This window comes from Mus musculus, chromosome 6 (assembly GCF_000001635.26).
Source record: "Mus musculus strain C57BL/6J chromosome 6, GRCm38.p6 C57BL/6J".
In the NCBI taxonomy this organism is placed as follows: Eukaryota; Metazoa; Chordata; class Mammalia; order Rodentia; family Muridae; genus Mus; species Mus musculus.
This window is the reverse complement of record NC_000072.6, coordinates 100693455-100712265: the sequence shown is the minus strand read 5'-3', so window position 1 is coordinate 100712265 and position 18811 is coordinate 100693455. Positions and strand designations below refer to the sequence as shown.

The 18811-nt window shown below is 45.3% G+C and overlaps 1 protein-coding gene across 2 annotated transcripts in view; it reads right to left on the bottom strand.

The window, feature by feature from the left end:
• Positions 1-7594, bottom strand: part of Gxylt2 (glucoside xylosyltransferase 2) — a 106217-nt gene extending 98623 nt beyond the window's left edge. The window contains exon 1 of one of the 2 annotated variants that reach the window (XM_006506007.4): positions 7142-7594. In XM_006506007.4, coding sequence (XP_006506070.1) covers positions 7142-7422 — 281 coding nt within the window. In that variant the 5' untranslated portion in view covers positions 7423-7594. The remainder of the gene's footprint in view (positions 1-7141) is intronic. The other variant, NM_198612.2, reaches the window with a different exon arrangement.
• Positions 7595-18811: the final 11217 nt, after the last annotated feature.

Below are 18811 nucleotides of genomic sequence, written 5' to 3'. Positions count from 1 at the left end.
CGATAGGAACAAACAAGAAAACAATAGTCCCAGGTGAAGGACCTCAAATAAGTTAAGTCAACACTCCAGTCTCAAAAATCAGAGCAAAGATCAGAAGCAAACATAGACCATGTTTCCTTCTTGTATGCAGAAAAGGAAGGGAGACAGGACAACCACCCAGAGCAGAAACCCAACAAATCCCACCTCTGCCAGGTGGCCAGGCCCAAATTAGTAGCTGTGAATCTTTTTGTTTGTCGGTGTGGTTTGGTTTGCTTTTGGTCTTGTAGCCTTGGCTGGCTTGGAACCGTCCACACAGGAAAGGCTGCCCTTAAACTCACAGAGCTCCGTCTGTCTCTGCCTCTTCTGTGCTGAAAATAAATGTGTGTGTTCCACTGTGTGCAGCCCATCGTGAACCTTACAGACAGTGCGCATGAGAACTGAAATATGGAGATGGTTTCCCTTGAGAGCTCTATAACTCAGAAGCCAGATGATCAGGAAACACTTCGCGGATTCTGATGAGACCTTCCCAGGACAACCTGCCAGTGTTCTTCCAAACTGCCCAGACCCTTACCTTTTCTATAGCAAAACCCCAAAGCAACCCCAAACCTGTCAGAATCAGGTAATCTGAGAAACTACTGTCCAGTCCAGCCTGAAAGGACAGCATGCAACAAAGTCCACTGAATGAGACCCTGGATGTTAGTTAGGGTTTCTATTGCTATAAAGACACCATGACCACAGCAACTCTCACAAAGGAAAACATTTCACTGGGGCTGGTTGTCATGGTGAGAAGCGTGGTGGCACGAAGTCAGACACGGTGCTGGAGAAGGAGCTCAGAGTTCTACAGCTTGATCCACTGAGACACTGGGTCTAGCTTGAGCTTCTGAGACTTCAAAGGCCACCCCCTCGTCAGGCACCTCCTCCAGGAAAGCCAAATCTCCTAATAGTGCCACTCCTTATGGGCCAACGGGGGACTTTTTTTTTTTTTTCTTTTTTGAACCACCACATCCTGGAATAGGGAATCTAAATGAACATTAATAATAATAATATCTCAGTGTGACTTCATTAACGCAGTTGGACCCTAGCTGAGAGGGATCTTACTGGTCTGAGACAAGGTGGACCCTGCCTCTGTTCTCTAGTCTGTTCCATAATCATTCACTGGGCCCCCTCCATGAGGTCATCTGTGTCTCAGCTGTCAGGGATAGCTGATTAATGACACAGGCAATGCACCAGAAATGGGAGGGCTTTGAACGCGACGAAAACAAACTACTGGCCAGGATGAGTTAGGAGATCTAGAGGGGTGGGGACTCTGCACATCTGCACAGCTTGGGAGGTGGCTTTGCGAATAAGACATTGGGACATAGACCCAAAAGAGATGAGGACCCTGCTGCATGAGGATGCAAATGGGGAAGGAGGCCCAGTGATGGAAGGGAGGATAGAAAGAGATGAGGGCAGAGGATGAGTTGATAGAGAGAAGGGGCCAATGACCACAGAGAGAAGTTCAACTCAAAGTTTGTTTGTTTGTTTACTTATTTGTATGGGGACATGCACATGTGTGGGGGTCAGAGGACAACTTTGGAGGTTTTCCACCTTGCTGAGTCAGGGTCTTTCTTGTTGTTTCTGATGCACTGCAGGTTAGCTAGTCCTCTATTAGATTCTGGGCAACTCTGCCTTCACCTTTCATCTCACCACAGGAATGCTGGGATTGTATCGATCCTGGAGATTTAACTTAGGTCATCAGCCTTACAAGGAACATGCTTTATAGCTTGGCCTATCTCTCCTACCCAAGGAAATAAATTTTATTCATAGTGTGATCACACACACACACACACACACACACACACACACACACACACACACACACACACTTTAAACCAGAATAGTGACCTGCTTTGGTCTAAGCTGTTCAAGATTATTTCAACAGCTGTATGGAAAATGAACTGTAGAGGGCGCTAGAGTAGACGTACTCAAACCAGAGTAGGCTACTGCAAAGGATGTATGTTTCACGGCCAAGATAATAGAACTAATTTGAGTAACTGTGCAAGTGTGTGAGTCAAAAACAAAAACAAAAAACAAAAAACAAAAAAAAAAACCCAAAAATCTGAGCTCTGTGGTCGACAAGATGTCTCAGCAAGTAAAGGTGCTTGCCACCAAGCCTGACAAATTGAGTTCAATTCCTGGGATCTACATGATGGAAGGAAAGAACTGAGTCTGGAAAATTGTTCTCGCCCCCTACCCACAATGTGCACTAGAGCACATGCATATGAATGCTCTCTCTCTCTCTCTCTCTCTCTCTCACACACACACACACACACACACACACACACACACACACACGATTTAAAAAATGATCTGTGAAGAGCATCAAGACTCAAGCTACATAACATGATAGATGCTGCTTAAGACCTTGAAGTCTTGACTGACATCTAAGGCCACCATCTAATTCCGAGAGGGCCACAGACACATTCTACTCCATGACATCATTGCTGTCTATTGAGACCTTTGTTCAGGCATGAACCCTGGACGAGACAGCTCTCCTAGATCAAAGGGAACTGCAGGAAACCGGTGATGAGCAAGGATGTATTTCCTCTCCGTGGGGTGGCTGGGGAGGCAGCCAAGTGCAGCGGGCTTCTCTATTGTCTCCGCCTCCCTGCAAATCCCAGGAGGGTGGAGACTCCATCCTCCACTGCACAGCAAATGCTTGGCAGTCTATGTGCCAGAAACATTTGCCCAACAACTGTGGAGTGTATTGACAGAGACATATCACGGGACTAGGAGGGTGCTGAAGTCTTTCTCAGAAACCATGGTTTAGGGACCGGCTAGATGGGCCAGGAACTTGCTGCTAAACCTGCCAGCTTAAGTTCAGTCTCAGAACCGACATGGTAGAAGAAAAGAACCAGCTCCTTCAAGTTGTCACGTGAACACACATTCACCATGTCACAAGCTCGCATACATATACCCACAAAATAAACACACGTAGCATATTTTTTTCCCCTGAAAGAAGTTGTATTTTAAGAGAAAACAGGCTAGCTCAGAAGAGAAAGAATAAGTTCAGGAGCGGGTCTGAGTCTGAGCAATCAGTAAGGTGGCGTAGTGCCAGCGAATGAGGAGCTAGTCTTGCAAGTGGCAGTCGTGGTTGCAATCTTGCAGATGAACTCGACCTGATCATCACAGGATCATCATCATCAGAGCTGGACAAGATTCCAGGAACCCCGGGCTAAGTCTGATCATTTTTATAAATGAAGGAAAGGAGACAAAAGTGGCTTGGGACTAGAACCCAGTTTGGTGAATTCCACAGGCCACGATCTTCTTCCTTTCCCTTCTTAGTATGTTTGTGTGCATATGTGTGTGTTTGTGTGTTAGAGTGCAACCCCATGTGTGTTCTACACCGCATTGTGTGCTTGCTGAAGGACAACCTTAGGGGTCTGTCCTTAGACAGGTGTATATGCCAGGCTAGCTAGCCCTTAAGATTCTGGACGGGGGTCTCCTTTCTACACCTCCCATCTCAACATAGGAAGGCTGGGGGGATAGATGTTATTGCATGCAGCTGTACCTGAGTTCTGGGGACCCAAACTCAGGTGCTCACACCTGCGCACCAGCCACTTTACTAATGGAGCCATCCCTTCGACCCTATTTATACTGCTGACTCCCAATTAAAGTCAACTTCTTTTTCCACATAGAGGCTCAAAGAGTTTTCTGAAGCAAAATGGAAATGCAATCTTCTAAAGTCTGAAATCTATTCCCAAGTAAAACTCGTATTTTAAAATTTAGCTGCTTCCCCCCCAAAAAAAAACCTCTTTGTAAACTTCTCTTATCATTTACTGAAGATTAGGCAGCTCACCATGTTCCCTTTTTTATAAGGCTGCCAGGAAGCTCAGAGCTAAATTTAGCACTTAGTCTTGCAGTAGTAGAGGTCTCAATTTTACCAAACAGTGCTTACTACTCCCCCCACCCCCATGGCTTTCTTATACAATATTTTAATGATTTTATTGCATATGTATTTTTTTTTACTATAGTCACCTCAAATTCTTTTTGGAAGCCAGCCAGGTATAAATAATCAATAAACCAAAAAAGAAGGCGAATGTTACTTCTCCTGGGCTCTACAGTGATGGCTACTTCCAGGATGGTTTCCATTTTGAGATCGCACTCATGACTGGAGAGCCCAACCTTTTACCCCGTGGCTTCGTGTTTATATAGAAGGAAGCCAGCCACCCCAGGACAGATTGCATACAAATGGCTAGTTCTAAAATTGTAGGGTCTGCTTGCTAACCAGGCAAGCCCATGGAAAATTTGCTGAAAATGAAAACAAGATGTGGAAGAAGGCTTCGTTCTCCACACTGACGTGGCAGATCTTGGTTCTCTTAGAGCAGGGCCCTCAGGAGGCCAGCCTAGGCTCTGTGTGGTCAGCAGGTGGCCGGCTGGGTCCCATCCACCCTCAAGCTTTCTGCCAACTACGGCCACAAACCTGACCTTCATCGTGCAAGAGAAATGAGATCAGGCAGCCCCTCATCTCCTCTGGATTCTGGCCACGTAAAAAGATTAAGTCACGAGGCTTTCTCTTCCTCCCTACATGAAATTCCTTCTCAACCACAAAAATTTCACCCAGGCAGAATTTGAAAAGCAATAAAGGAGTCGGTGGGGGAATCTGCCCCCTCCTGCTCCCTTTTTATTTAAAACCTTGAGTTACCCTTGCTATGGAGGTAGCAAAAGAAAGAAAGAAAAAACACCCCAGAAAATGTCAACTGTTTATGTATTTGAGTCTGAGATGACCTTTTTTTTTTTCTTTTTTTTCTTCTTCACTCTTTCCAGAGTTTGTGAAGTCATTCTTTATTCCTGTGGCGCTGGACATCATTCCCATGATCATCTAAGAGATATGTTCAAAAGAAAAATGGCTTCCAGGATCTTGTTGCCTGTGGCAATATACCTTCTCTATAGCACCCATTGGCATTCTATTCATGATCTCCTGCAAGGCAGAGCCAATTTGTTCAGATCGAGACAAGAGGATGCTGCCCCAATGTTCCCAACACCTTGAAGAATGAGACACAATCAAGAATCCATGATGCTTCTTTAGAAAAAAAACAAAACAAAACAAAACCTCAGTGCGGTGATGAATTGCAGGCAACACTGTTGCCTGACAGCAGCTCAGAAGGTTCTCGCCAGTCCCAGGCTGCCTGAGAGTCTTTAGCCTCATCTACCGGTGAGCCCTGCACAAAGTCTGTATACCTTAGCTAACACTAACGCTGCATGGTGGAGCAGTCCTACCAAGCCAAAGTGTCCTTAAAGCAACGCTGAGGAGACAGCGCCATTGATAAGCAGGCTGAGGAGATGTCTCCATTGATAAAGAGCAGGCAGGCCCAAGGAGGAAGTCCTGAGTTCAGATCCCCAAGCAAGTTCTGGGGAGGTGGAGACTGGAGGGTTTTCTGGCAGCCAAAACTGCAAGCTCTTCATTCAGTGAGTGACCATGTCTCTAAATAAATAAATAAATAAATAAATAAATAAATAAATAGGACTGAGGAAAACACTGGATCTCAGCCTCTGGTGTTCACCTGCGCAAACACCTACGCACGTACAGAGTGCAAAGGAGGGAGGTGACCGCATAGATTATTACTGACTTGGCTACCATGTTTTAAGATTCTGTAGGAATCTACATTTGAATTGGGAAATCTGTGGACCACTATCAAAGAGTTACTGTGTGGGATGGATTGCAGTGTGTGTCTGTGTGTCTGTGTGTCTCTCTCTGTGTGTTAATATCTATTTTTACGTGGTGCTGTTGACATTGTTTGTGTTAAGTGATGCCAGCTCTTATTATCTTAAGCATTATAATGAGCTTGTATCTTTACTCTGAAATAATCTACTGTAAATAAGAACCCCAACGAACTGGAGGGGAAACAAAACACACAAAAAAACAAAAAACAAAAAACCCTTCTACTAATTATACAACAGAAATAACCTGATTTTCAAAAGTGCATACTCAGAACTTGTCAAGAGTTCTAATAATTTTAAGGTCTTAAATTGGAGGAAGCAAGATGCCTGAGTGTTTAAGGGTGCTACTGCCAAGCCTGATGACCTGACACCCATCCCCGGGTACATACCAGATGGAAGGAGAAAACCGACTTCTGACCTCCACACATGCCTCCCTCAGAATACACACACAAAATAAACAAATAACAACAACAAAAAAAAGACTTGGATTTCTGGGGTATTTTCTCCCCCGCACCCCCCGCATATTCATCTCTGCATTTTTTACAAGGGGAGAGAGAAAAGCTGACCCAGCTAATTCTTAAGGTTTTGTGTTTCTCTTAACTACAATTTTTTTAAAAGCCCAGACTTCGTCATTATGGTCAAAAAGAATTCAACTTGTGTCAAGTACTTTGGGAGCCCAGCAAATGTGGTCGCTGCAAAGCAGTTAGAAGGAGCAAAGGAAACAGACTCCGTGGGATTGTTCAAAACTCCTCCAGAACAAAGGAGAATCCTTAACCTGCGACCATCTGGCAACAACAGGACCAAAGATAAAACGCTGCGATGAAAGGTAGCCGTGTGGACTGCCTCGTGTGGGGAGAGGGCAGGGTCGAAGGTTAAAAAGCTTTCCTTAGCCGGAGCCTTTGGCAGCCCTGCAGCTCCAACAGACAGAAACCAGGAAACCCAAAGTGTGCCTCTCCCGTGCCATGCACCACTTCTTCCAAGAAGCAAACTTCTTTCTAATCAACTAGAGCCAGACGCCCGCGGGTAGCACCCAGGTACCCAAGCTTCACCGAACGCAAGCCAGTCCTGGCTCAACATCTAACTTCTCCAACTCCATCAAGATCTAGGCTTTCACTCTGAGTTCTCCCGTGAAACAAGAGAATGAGCTCAAGTTGCCTGGCCATGGCTTTTGAAAAAAATTAAACAAAGAGCACATGTTTGCAAGAACACAACCAGACGTTTCGCCCTGACACTTGCAACCCCTAAACTACAAGCCATTTTCCCTGACACTTCTTCCAGGAGCTGTATGGGTGTCACCAGGGTGGCCTGCGTGTTCGGCAGGGTGGGAAGAGGTAGAGAGTGGGTGAAACTTGGAACCTGCCTCTCCATCCATCCAGCCCCAAGTCGCCCTTGAACTTGGCACCAGCGCTGGAAGCGAGACGCAGGTCCTCAGATGGGAGGGATCCAAGCTGCCACGACTCACCTCGCCAACTTCTCGCGGCTGGCGGCGCGCGGGCGGCCCGCTCGGGGGCGCAGACGTGGGGGCTGGCGCCTGGGGGAGCGCCGGCCAGCGGCTCCGGGGAAGGCGCGGGGCTCCGGAGGGAGCGTGGGGACCGGCGCGTGGCGGCGCTGAGGGGCAGCCTCCGGGCGCGCGGGGAACCCAGGGGGCTCCGGGTCCCGGCGGGCGCGCAAGGACAGCAGCGCTAGCAGCAGCACGGCCAGCGCGAGCAGGAGCAGCGCTGCCGCCTTGCTGCGGAGCTTCATGGTGCCGCACGGCGGCCCCGGGGCGGCGCGGACACTCTGCGCATCGCTGCCCGCGGCGGCGCAGCGTCCAGGCCGGCTCGCCCCGGACTAGGGTCGAAGCTAGCGGTGGCGGAGGTGGACTGGGAAGAGGAGGAGCGGGAGGAGAAGAGAAGCAGGGGGAGGATTGGGAGGAGGCGCGAGCTGACTCGGGTGGAGCAGCCCTCCTTACCGTACTGTGTGGAGTAGCGGCCCTGCAGCCCACCACTGGCACTCAGGCGCACAGAGCTCAGGTAGAGCAGGCTCACCACATCTTCAATGCGTCCACTCGAATACTCATACTCGCCCACACACTCAGATTCTCTCTCCAGTCCACTCAGTTATCCTCAGACTGTCTTTCCGACTTAACCATGCATTCACTCACTGAAGACTCACTCTCCCACCCACTCACTTGCTGTCCCACCGACTCACCCATTGAGCCTACTCACCCATCCCATCCACTACTCCGCTCAGTTCTGTACTGCGTTTGTTTATTCCATGTATGTTCACATTATTGGTTTCATCCATCTATCCCGCAGGCCCTCATGACCCAGGGCAGAACTTTTGGTACCCATGAGAAAACAGTCCCTCTAGATCCATATACTCTACTGCAAGGGATTGCAAAGCTTAAATCTGAAATCTGACACTCTTGATGAACCTGAGAGAAACACGAACCTTTTCCAAGCTTGCAAAATAGAAATGCTAAGGTGTCTATGAACATTAAGTTAAATAATCCTCTCAAAAAGAACTGCACAATGTGGGGCTCAAAGTGGGGACCCAGTGGAAATTGTGATAATGAATACAACAAAATCGTTTAGCATACATATACCCATGCACATTTTGTTTTCCTTCTGGCATAGAGTTGAGATCGAGTAATAATATCACAATCCCATGTTAAGAATGGACTCTTCAGAGATGCTCTCATTGGCTATCACCAGATCCAGGTCAGAACTGCCCTGCTATTTTCCTACAGCATTTCAGTCAGGATCCGAAACAGTAGGACATTCTTTTCTACTCTGCATGAACTGACAGGAGTTCTATTAACTCTCTCTGTGGCACATCTGTTGAGCAAAAAAACCACCAGTGACCACCATTGTTCCTGGGCTTCTAGAAGATTGCATGCTGTCTTAGAACTCATCTAAAGTTTAATTACATTATAAATCATTCAGTTAGCATCTGATTCATTGGGGGCCCTATTATACTTAAAGTTCTAGCAATAAGGTTATCTAATAAATGGGACACTCTTACCAAGCAAGCATCGAAGAGATGGCAGGGGTACTGCTGGAAATCTAAGTGGCAAACATGGGAAGAAAGGAAGTAACTCAGACAGTGCAGTGGTCCTCCATGGGTTCTCCAGGAGCCTAGATGTCATAGATCCCACTTCGAAGTGCCTAGACTTTGGGGAGGATGCTCTGGGTGGTCACAGTCATTAGCAGGCTTTCTGGCATGTTGTTGGCACTGCAGTGATGATCAGAACACTTGCCATCGTAAAACAGGGCCTTGGGCCAAGGGCCAACGTAGATACTCCAGCTAAGACCTGGCATTTGAGCCTTTAGAGTCAGAGATGTGGATATTTTGGAAGACGGCCCAGTGAATAAAGTGCCCCTGAGTCTGCTCTGTACCTCCCACCTTCCATAAGGAGAATGCATGCAACAAAGACCTTGTAGGGCAAGTTGGGTCAAAGCTGTTGTCAGGGTTAGGGTTTTAACCAGGAAGGAAGAGCTTGGAGCAGATAGATTCCATCAAAGCTAGGATGGGGTTTGGTAGACATTTTCTGATGGATATGTTTATGTGCATGTGTGCATGGGGGGGTACATCATGTTTACAGTTACACGTGTGTGTACAGGTACACATGTGTGAGTGTGCCTGTGGATGCCAGAAGACACTTTGGAAATGGTTCTTTAGGTACTCCCCACCTCTGATTGGGGAGACAGGATCTCTCATTGGCCTCACTACCTAGGCTAGGCTGGCTAGGCAGCAAGCTCCAGGGGCTGATCTCCCTGTCTCCATCCCCAATGCTTTAGATTAAAAGAGTGCGAAAACACTCTTACAGGAAGGGGAAAGCCCTTGACTGTTTTTTAAATGTGGACTCTGGCCCTCTGAAACAGTATGACCAAAACAACTTATAAAAGAAAGCATTGAATTGAGCTTATAGTTTCAGAAGATCAGAGTCCATGATGGCAGGGCAAATGATTATTGGTTCCTCTCTTGGCCTCCCAAATCTATTTTTCCCAAATCGATTTCTCCCTCTGGAATATTGACATCTCTAGCTACCAGTTGCTCCTGCCAGAAATTAGACCCTTACTTTCTAGATGAGTTATCTCTAGTCTCATAAGGGACTGTCTCCAAAGTATAGTGAGGTAAAACAATGTTTATCTGGGTGCTTGTTTGTTTTTGATACAAGGACTTACCATGTTACGCCAGCTGGCTTGGAACTTGCCATGTAGATCAGGCTGTCCTCAAATTCACAGAGATCCTCCCACTTTGGCCTCCTGAGTACTGGCATTAAAGGCATGGGCCACCGCGTCTGGCTACAATGCCTATCATAGTTTTTGCTTGTTGGGAATGAAGTTTGTTTAAGGTGTTGTGATGGTTTGTATATGCTTTGCCCAGGAGTGACACCGTTAGAAGGTGTGGCCCTGTTGGTGTGGCCTTGGAGTAGGTGTGTCACTGTGGGTGTGGGCTTTAAGACCCTCATCCTATCTGCCTGGGAGTCAGTATTCTGCTAGCAGCCTTCAGATGAAGATGTAGAACTCTCAACTCTGCCTGCACCATGCCTGCCTGGATGCTGCCATGTTCCTGCCTTGATGATAATGAACTGAACCTCTGAACCTGTAAGCCAGTCCCAAATATATGTTGTCCTTTATAAGACTTGCCTTGGTCATTGTATCTGTTCACAGTGGTAAAAACCTAAGACAGGTGTGTTGTCCAATGAGAAGACTCAGCTGGGGACGTATCATTTGTATGGCAGATGGAAAGATCCAGTTTCTTTTGGTTCACTGGACTGAGGGCCACTGTTCTTAACTGTCTGGTGGCCAAAGATCTCCCTCAGGACCTTTGCCGGGGGGTTCGCCATGAGGCTTCCCTTTTCTGTTCAGACGTAGTCACAAGCCAGACAGACCCTCCCAGCAAGATGAAAACTGCAGGCTTTTTGTGCTGATCTCCGATGTGGTTCATCCCATTGCCTTGCCACCTCTCTATTGGTTCAATCTGGTCCACACCATAGGGAGGGAATTACACTGGGTTAGATTGACAGAAGGAGGAGAGATCTGGAACCCTAGTATAGTGGTTCCTATACACACACACACACACACACACACACACACACACACACACTCCAATCAGCAAAACAATTACTTCTGTTGGTTCCCCCACCCAAACCTAACTAGTAGCTATGTAGAACTCTCCACAGAAACTGGTACCAGATAGGAACAAACAAACCACTGACGGCCCTTTAGGACAATTTTGAGAATGAAAACCCCCAATGGAGGCAGTTGTAGTGATGTCATAGTTTTGGGAGGCTCCCTCTGGGAGCTTCTTCCAGCTTTTCAAAGCAAGTGCTGGATAAAAATTTCCTTCCACTTCTGCAGGGGATCGGAAATTAAACCATTTTGAACCCCACCGGGCCTTCCTAAGAAGGCCTCCTCCCTTCAAGAAAAACTTTCTCAAAGCCTAGGTTTCTCGGGGTGTAATAGATCCCTACCGACCTCTGGAGAAGGGGAATACCCAACTTCAGCCTCTTCTGGTTAGCTTGTCCTATTTAAGACCAGGTGGGGCACTGGGGAGCACTTGTGAGGCTCACTGCTGAGCACCACAGGCAGCAGACTTGGCAAGCCTGACTCCAGATCTCAGGGCTGGCGAAGGCTCCGTTCCCATTCCCGCCTGCTTTGCCAGCACATCCCCAGAGCTCTTGACAGTTGTCAACAAGGAAGCCATTGTAAGGCACATGAAAAGGCAGATGACACAGACTGGAGAGAGAGTGCCTGTACCAGAAGAGTTTCAGATTCACCACTGATGTGACAGCACAGACAGGATTACAGTTAGGGACTTCAAACAAGTGTCCTTAGTACTCAAAAAGCTCTAATGAGAAGAGTGAGACAACATATAAGAACAGATGTGCGACAAAAAGAAAAAGATGGGAATTCAAAGAACCAAGAAGAGGTGCTGGTGACATAATAATAATAATAATAATAATAATAATAATAATAATAATAAGGCCTGCAGAGATGGCTCAGCAGTTAAGAGCACTGACTATTTTCCAGAGGTCACAGAGTTCAATTCCCTGCAACCACATGGTATCCTACATGGTGTCTGTAGTGGGACCCGATGCCCTCTTCTGGTGTGTCTGGAAGACAGAGGCAGTGTACACACACATTTATAAAATAAGTAAATCTTAAAGTAATAAAATAATAAAATAATAATAGTAATAATAATAATGCCATCGATCATAAGAGAGTCCCTTTTCCAGACAGGGTCTCATTTCCTTATGTCCAGGAGGCCCTTGAGACTACTCTGTAGCCAAGGATGAACCCTCCCGCTTCCAGCTCCTGAGTGCTGGGATTACAGACGTGTAAGACCGAGGCAGCCAACACCTTAGCACAGATGGGGTGTGTGGCTCGGGAAGGCACACCCCTGTCTAAGGAGCTGTTGGTTGTTGATGGCCACCGGGAGAGGGAGAGTCACTTTTGTTCAGAGTCTTGGGCCCTGAGAGGCCATTCATGCAATGGTCCCACACCATACACACATGAGCAGTGCTAAGGAGACTCAGTGGATGTTAACTAAAGGGGGAGGGAGGAGAGAGAGAGAGAGAGAGAGAGAGAGAGAGAGAGAGAGAGAGAGAGAGAGAAGAGCTGGCCTGAGAAGTATTTGGAGTTTTTTCTTTAGTTAAGTGCAGTAGATTTGAAACTTTTTAAAGAAACTGTAGAAGTCATTGTTGTCAGCAAAGCGAAGAACTGTTGCATCAATGGAAGTTCAAGAACTCTCTGTACCTAAACGCAATTTGCAATATTCTGTCATTTTTGTATGTTTAGAATGCTGAAATGTTTTTGAAGTCAAATAAACAGTATTACATTAAATACATTTTTTTAAAAAAAAAGATGAATCAGTAGAATTCTCTCTGAGAAAGAAGCGCCTGGCCCAGATAGGTTGTTCCAAACATATAAGAAGAATTTATATCAGTTCTATGCGATATTCTCCGGAAGACAGAGCCTGAAGGAAAACTCACCTGCTCCTTCTGAGACAGGCATTACCTTGCTTCCCAAAACATTGCAAGAAAAGAACTTATGAGCTGAGATGGAAAAACATTCAGCAAATGTTAAGAAATCAAATTTGACAAAGTCTGAAAAAAATCCATATTCTACAATTAAGTGAGACCTCCGGCAGTTGGGCAAAAATGGTTTGCAATCAAAACTCAGCTAATGGCAGCCATTGTATCAACAGACTAGAGAAGAGTCATGAAACCACCTGAGCAGAAAAAGCTTTGACAACATCCACTACCCATCCATAACAATAATGCTCAGAAAATTAGCATCCCCCAAACTGACGAAAAGAAAGTAATCTTTGTCATCATACTTAGTGGTGAGAAGCCAGAAACCTCCTTGCTAAGATCAGGAGCAAGACAAGGGCATCTCAATACTTCAGACTTGAAGTTTTAGATGGTTCCATAATGCAAGAAGCAGGAATAAGAATGAAGAATGTTGCGGCTTCTTTGCAAATAGCGTGACCGTCCAGCTAGAGAACCCAAACACACACAGTGAGGCAAATAAACAAGCTCAACTGAAGTTGCAGAGTTCGAAGCTAATACACTGAGTCTGATCCCTTTCCTGCTTTCAGTGATAAGTGGAAGTCCAAGTTAAAACCACACCTGATCCTGGGGCTGGAGAGATAGGATGATGGTTAAGAGGGCGCATTGCTCTTGCAGAGGATCTGAGTTCCCTTCCTGTCATGCACACTCGGCAGCTCATAACCACCCTTGATCCAGTTCTAGGAGATACAACACCCACTTTTGGTTTCTGTGGGCACCTTCACACATGCGAGACACACACACACACACACACACACACACACACACACACACTACTATTTATTGTAACATTTCAATTAAATTAATGGAGAGTCGGTCTAGCATCATAGGTTGTAGGATTCAGTATTTTTCAATATGGCAGTTCTTCTCAATTGACCCATAGATTCACACAACTGACATTCACATATCAAGATATATACTTGGTAGATATGAACAAAATGTCTATAAATTTGAATGACAAGCCAAATGTCTTCAAATAGCCACCTCAGGATTGAGGTAATAATATATGTAGTAATATTTACTATATATCAATGATATATCAGTATAGTATGGTATTGGTGAAAATATACCCAAATCAATAAAGCAGAATACAAAGCCTAGATGTTAACTCACACAAATACCAGGCAATGCAACAGAAAAAAAAAACTTTCTCAAAAAATGTGCTGGAACAGCTGGATTCCTGCACACAAAGAACAAATATAGTTACATATCTTATACTTTACACACACTCGCGCGCACACATAGCACCCACACATACACATGCACACACACACATACACACACACAAAACACCATCTCAAAATGGATCACAGACTCAAATGTAAAACTTATTTCTATAAAACTTCTAGAGAATATCTGATCCAAAGAGATCTAAGTGGCCTTGAATATTGTGAGGAGTTTTTCTTTCTCTCTTTCCCTCTTTTTAAAGATACAGTGCTAAAGGCTGATCCACAAAAGAAATTAACAGATTAACTGCACCTCCTTAAAGTAAAAACTGCTCTGTGAAAGACAATATAAAGGGAAGGAATGAAAAAGACACAGACTCTGAGAAAGTGTTTGCAATGGATTCATCTTATACAAAGATTTCTCAGCACTCAACAATAACAAGAGGCCGACCTTTTAAATTTGTAAGCCAAAGACCCGAACAAACCTCAACAGCAAAGACGGGCCAAAGTCCAATGGGCATATACAAAAAGTATTTGGTGGGGCTGAAGAGATGGCTCAGAGGTAAAGAATACTTCCAGAGGACCCGGGTTCAATTCAAAGCATCCAGATGGAAGGTCACAACTGCTCATAATTCCAGTTCCAGGGGTCCCGACACTCTTACACAAACATGCATGCAAGGATATCAGGTACTGTTAGGAAATTTTACATCAAAACAAGAAAATGCCATGTTCCTGTTAGCATGCCCAGGGACCACAACACTAACACCACCAGATGCTGAGCCTACAGAGTAGCACATACCCCCAACAGGTCCTTTGAAAGACAACTTTGCAGTTACTTAGAAAGATGAATGAAGGCTTACAACACAATTTAAAAAACAACATCTATGGTGGTATGAGTAAAAAGGTGCCCATAGGCTCATATTTAAATGTTTGGTTCCCACTTGCTGCACACTGTAGGAAGGATTAGGAGGTGTGGCAAGCCCAGGCCTAGTCTCACCCTCACTCTGTTGCCGACTTTCATATCTGCTAAGAGCGCTCAGCTACTGCTCCAGCCCTATGCCTGCCTGCCACCATGCCCCTGCCATGATGATCATGGACTAATCCTCTGAAACTGTAAGCAGGCTTCCTCCCTTTAAAAGGTGCCTTGGTCATGGGGTCTCTTCACAACAATAGAATAGTAATTAAGATAACACCCCAAATATTTACCTAAAGAAGTCACAAAAAAATGTACATGCGGACACTTACAGAGACTTTTATCCATTTTCCCCTAAGCTGGAAATAACCAATACTTTCTTCAGTAGGTGGATTAATGAATAAATAATAAAACATAAAGACAATGTGATATTATTGACAAAGAAGGAATGAATGATGAATCTACAAATAAAGCCTGTTTAGGAGCCTTGCACTCATACTAAGTCTGAAAAACTTCTGAAAAAGTTTTCTCTTGTATGACACACTGCTGAAAAGATAAATTCGTGTAGACAGAGTAGGGACAGAGAGCCGTGGTTAAGCAGTCCGCTGAGGATTCTTAGGGGACTGGAATCCGCTGCACGCCACTAGTAATAAAGCAGACTGGAGCCACAGTGGCAAAGTGGGCACATGTCATTGCGCTGATGTCCAAGCGAATAGGATTTACATTAGAAGCAGTAGACAGTGATGGAGAACTCGGTATGTGCGTGATGACAACATGCACAGGAGCGATGAGATGATCCCGTTATCCAAACTCTGGAGAGGTGGAGACAGACTGATCCCTGCACTCACTCCCCAGCCAGTCTAGTCTACTTGTGAGGCTCAGACCAACCGAGACTCTGTCTCCTAAAACAGGGTGGACACACGCACGCATGCGCATACGCATGCACAAAAATTGTAAGGCGGTACGTCTGAGCACAGCTTGGAACCCTGCATTTCTAAAGTTTTCTTAGAAAACTTTTGCCACTACGGACACTGGCCCAACAATTCCAGTTGGAAATTCAATCTTAATAGACATTTAAACGTTATCTTTGTGTGTGTTTTGAGAGGGCATCTTGGTACGTAATCGAGGCTGGCTTTGAACTTACAAGCCTCTTTTTTCCTTCTGTTTTGAGTACTGGGATTGTCAGCCTGAGCCACCATGCCTGTCAACCGTTTCACTTTATAAGGCAATTAGCTCAGGCATCTCACTGTAGTGATGCCAAATCTTCCCGTTGTTCCCACACAGACACCGTCCATTCCGTCTTTCCCACATGGTTTTGAGATATTACCTTGTCATGTTCTAGGATTCCTGTGTGTGTTTCAGAATATTCCCAGGGTTTCTATCCCATTCTGTTTACGTGTCTCCTGTGTATGAGTGAAAAGGTGTTTTCCTAACATCTGCACGTAGTGTGTTTACACTCCCAGCAGGGTGAGTCTGACGACATTGAGAGTTGTCTACTTATTTTTCCATGTGAACTTAGAACTGGTTCCCCTCATTGCAAATTTTCAAAGGATGTATTGTCATTGAGGCTGCTTCGAAGGTTGACTTATGAAGAGTTAACATTTTTTTATTGTGATGAGCTACCCGGGACAATGATGCGTCTCTTGTTTGTTCAAATTGTGTTTGGTGTCTCTCAATGGTGCATAAACTCCTTTCGATATGCATGACTGAGCTGGTGGGAATGAGCGAAGTCACTGATGTCCCAAACCCAGGAAGCTAAAAATCTGAAGGCTTCTTCAGTGCTGAAGCCTAACATGTCTGAGGACTACACAGCTGAGCTCCCGAGGCATGAGGTAAGCGTTAGAACACTTAATTAAGACACAATCCCCTCAGAGAGTCCACCTCATAGAAGCTGCCAACTGTGTGTTCCCCAGAAGAGGGGGAAGACAGCTGGGGACTGGGGATCCCTAATAACCATCGCATGGCTTGATCTTCTGTGGGAAAATAAAAGTTTCAGGTAGACATTTCAGATCAAAATAGTTCTGAATCGGCAGTTCCTCTGGTTTCTAAAAAGCAAGAACTAATTTTCATTGACCAAGTAAAATTTGATTCTAGGTATAAGGAGTTGAGCAGTGTCTGTTTAAAATCCATGTCTCCTTAAACGTTGGAATATTCACCTGATTTGAAAACAGATCTTTTCTTTTTCAAGTGTAATTAGATAGATATTGCTAATTAGGGATCCTGAGGTGAAATCATTCTGAATGTAGAATAAGCCCTAAAGCCAAGGACTGGTGCCTTACCCACATAAGACGGGGAGAGGAGAACTGGGAAGTGTAACTCAGTGGTTGACTCTTATCTAGTGTTCAAAAGATGATCAAGATCCTGTGTTTGATCCTCAGGAACACAAAAGTATATTGAGAGGAAGAAAGTGAACTGGCTCTGAGAGACACACATACATGAAAGAAAGCCACATGAAGATGGAAACAGATTTGACTCGCAGGGTCACAATTTTAATGATGCCACGCGAACCAGAAAGTGGAAGAAGTAAGAAGGATGTTTCCCAAGGGTCTGCAGGGCAAGCATATCCTTACTGACATTGTGACTTCAGCGCCTTGCCTTTCCAAACTTGGAGAGAATAAATGTCCATTGCTATAAGCCACCCAGATGTAATTTGCTGTGGATGCCCTAGTCAACGAATGCACCAGCCCTCTAAGAATTACACAGAACTTGATTTTATATCCCCAAACGAGAAAACACAGGAGGAAGGAAGCCATGATCAGCAAAAATCAGCACCAAGAGCAAGCTGCAGAGAATGCTTGGGTAGCATTGGGCAGGGATGGCAATGGCCAGTGTGGTATCTAAGATATGTATAAGCAATAGTAATAAGGACATAAGGGTCTTAGGAGATGGCTTAGCCAGGAAAGGGCTTGCCGTGAAAGTACAAGGTCTTGAGTTCAGTTCCCAGTGCCCATGGAAAAAGCTGGATGTGGTGGTGCAATGGAGAGGCAGACCCAGGAGGGTGTGTGTGCCTCACTGGTCAGCCAGTCTTGGCCATGTCTCAAAAACTAATGTGCAGAGCAATAGAAAAAGACATACAACGTAGACCTCTGGTCTCCCCATGCATACACACATATGTCTGACTTCAGACATGTGCATATGAACCTACATACATACACACAGCGTAGACATAATTAAAATAATAATAGAGAAATAGGACACGTTATGGAAGCTGATACTGATTTAGAGATTATCGAAAGGAGCCAGGAAGTTGGGAAGGAGGCATAACATCTAAAAAATTAAAATGTATAAGAAGTAGAAGCTCAATGAATGAACTAAATAGCATATGAAATTCGTCTGAGGCAAAAATGAGATAAAGTGGGTGATAGATCGAAGGGAGCATCTCAAAAGGCAGTCCAAATAGTCGGTGTCTTTTAAAGTCATAGTTAGGGAGGATCAGCAATTGTCTCCCAGGGAAAACATTTGCGATGTGAGCCCGAGGACTGGGTTTTTGATCTCTGGCATCCACATAAGAGCAGACAGGCCAACCCAACTGTAACTCTTGCTCTCATAAGGGAGAGATGAGAAATCCCTGGGGCAAACTTTCCAGCTAGACTAGCAGGAATTGGAATTGACCAACTCTGGGTTCAGCAAGAGACCCCTGACTCAGGGGGGCTGGAGAGATGGTTCAGCAGTCAGGTAAGAGCATGTGTTGCTCTTGCAAAGGACAAGGTTTGATTCCCAGCATCCAAAGGATGGTTCACAAACATCTGAAATTCTAGTTTCAGGGGACCCAACACCCCCCTGTAACATCCGTGGGTACTGGGCACACACATGGTACACAAACATGTAGGGAACACACACACACACACACACACACGAAATAAAAATTAATTAAACAAAGCAATAATAGGCCCAGCCTCAGTAAATCAAGTGGAGAGCAACTGAGGAAGATGCCTGTTATTAACATTAAGTTTCCGCATGCAGCAGTGAACATGCATGTCTAAACACATGTGA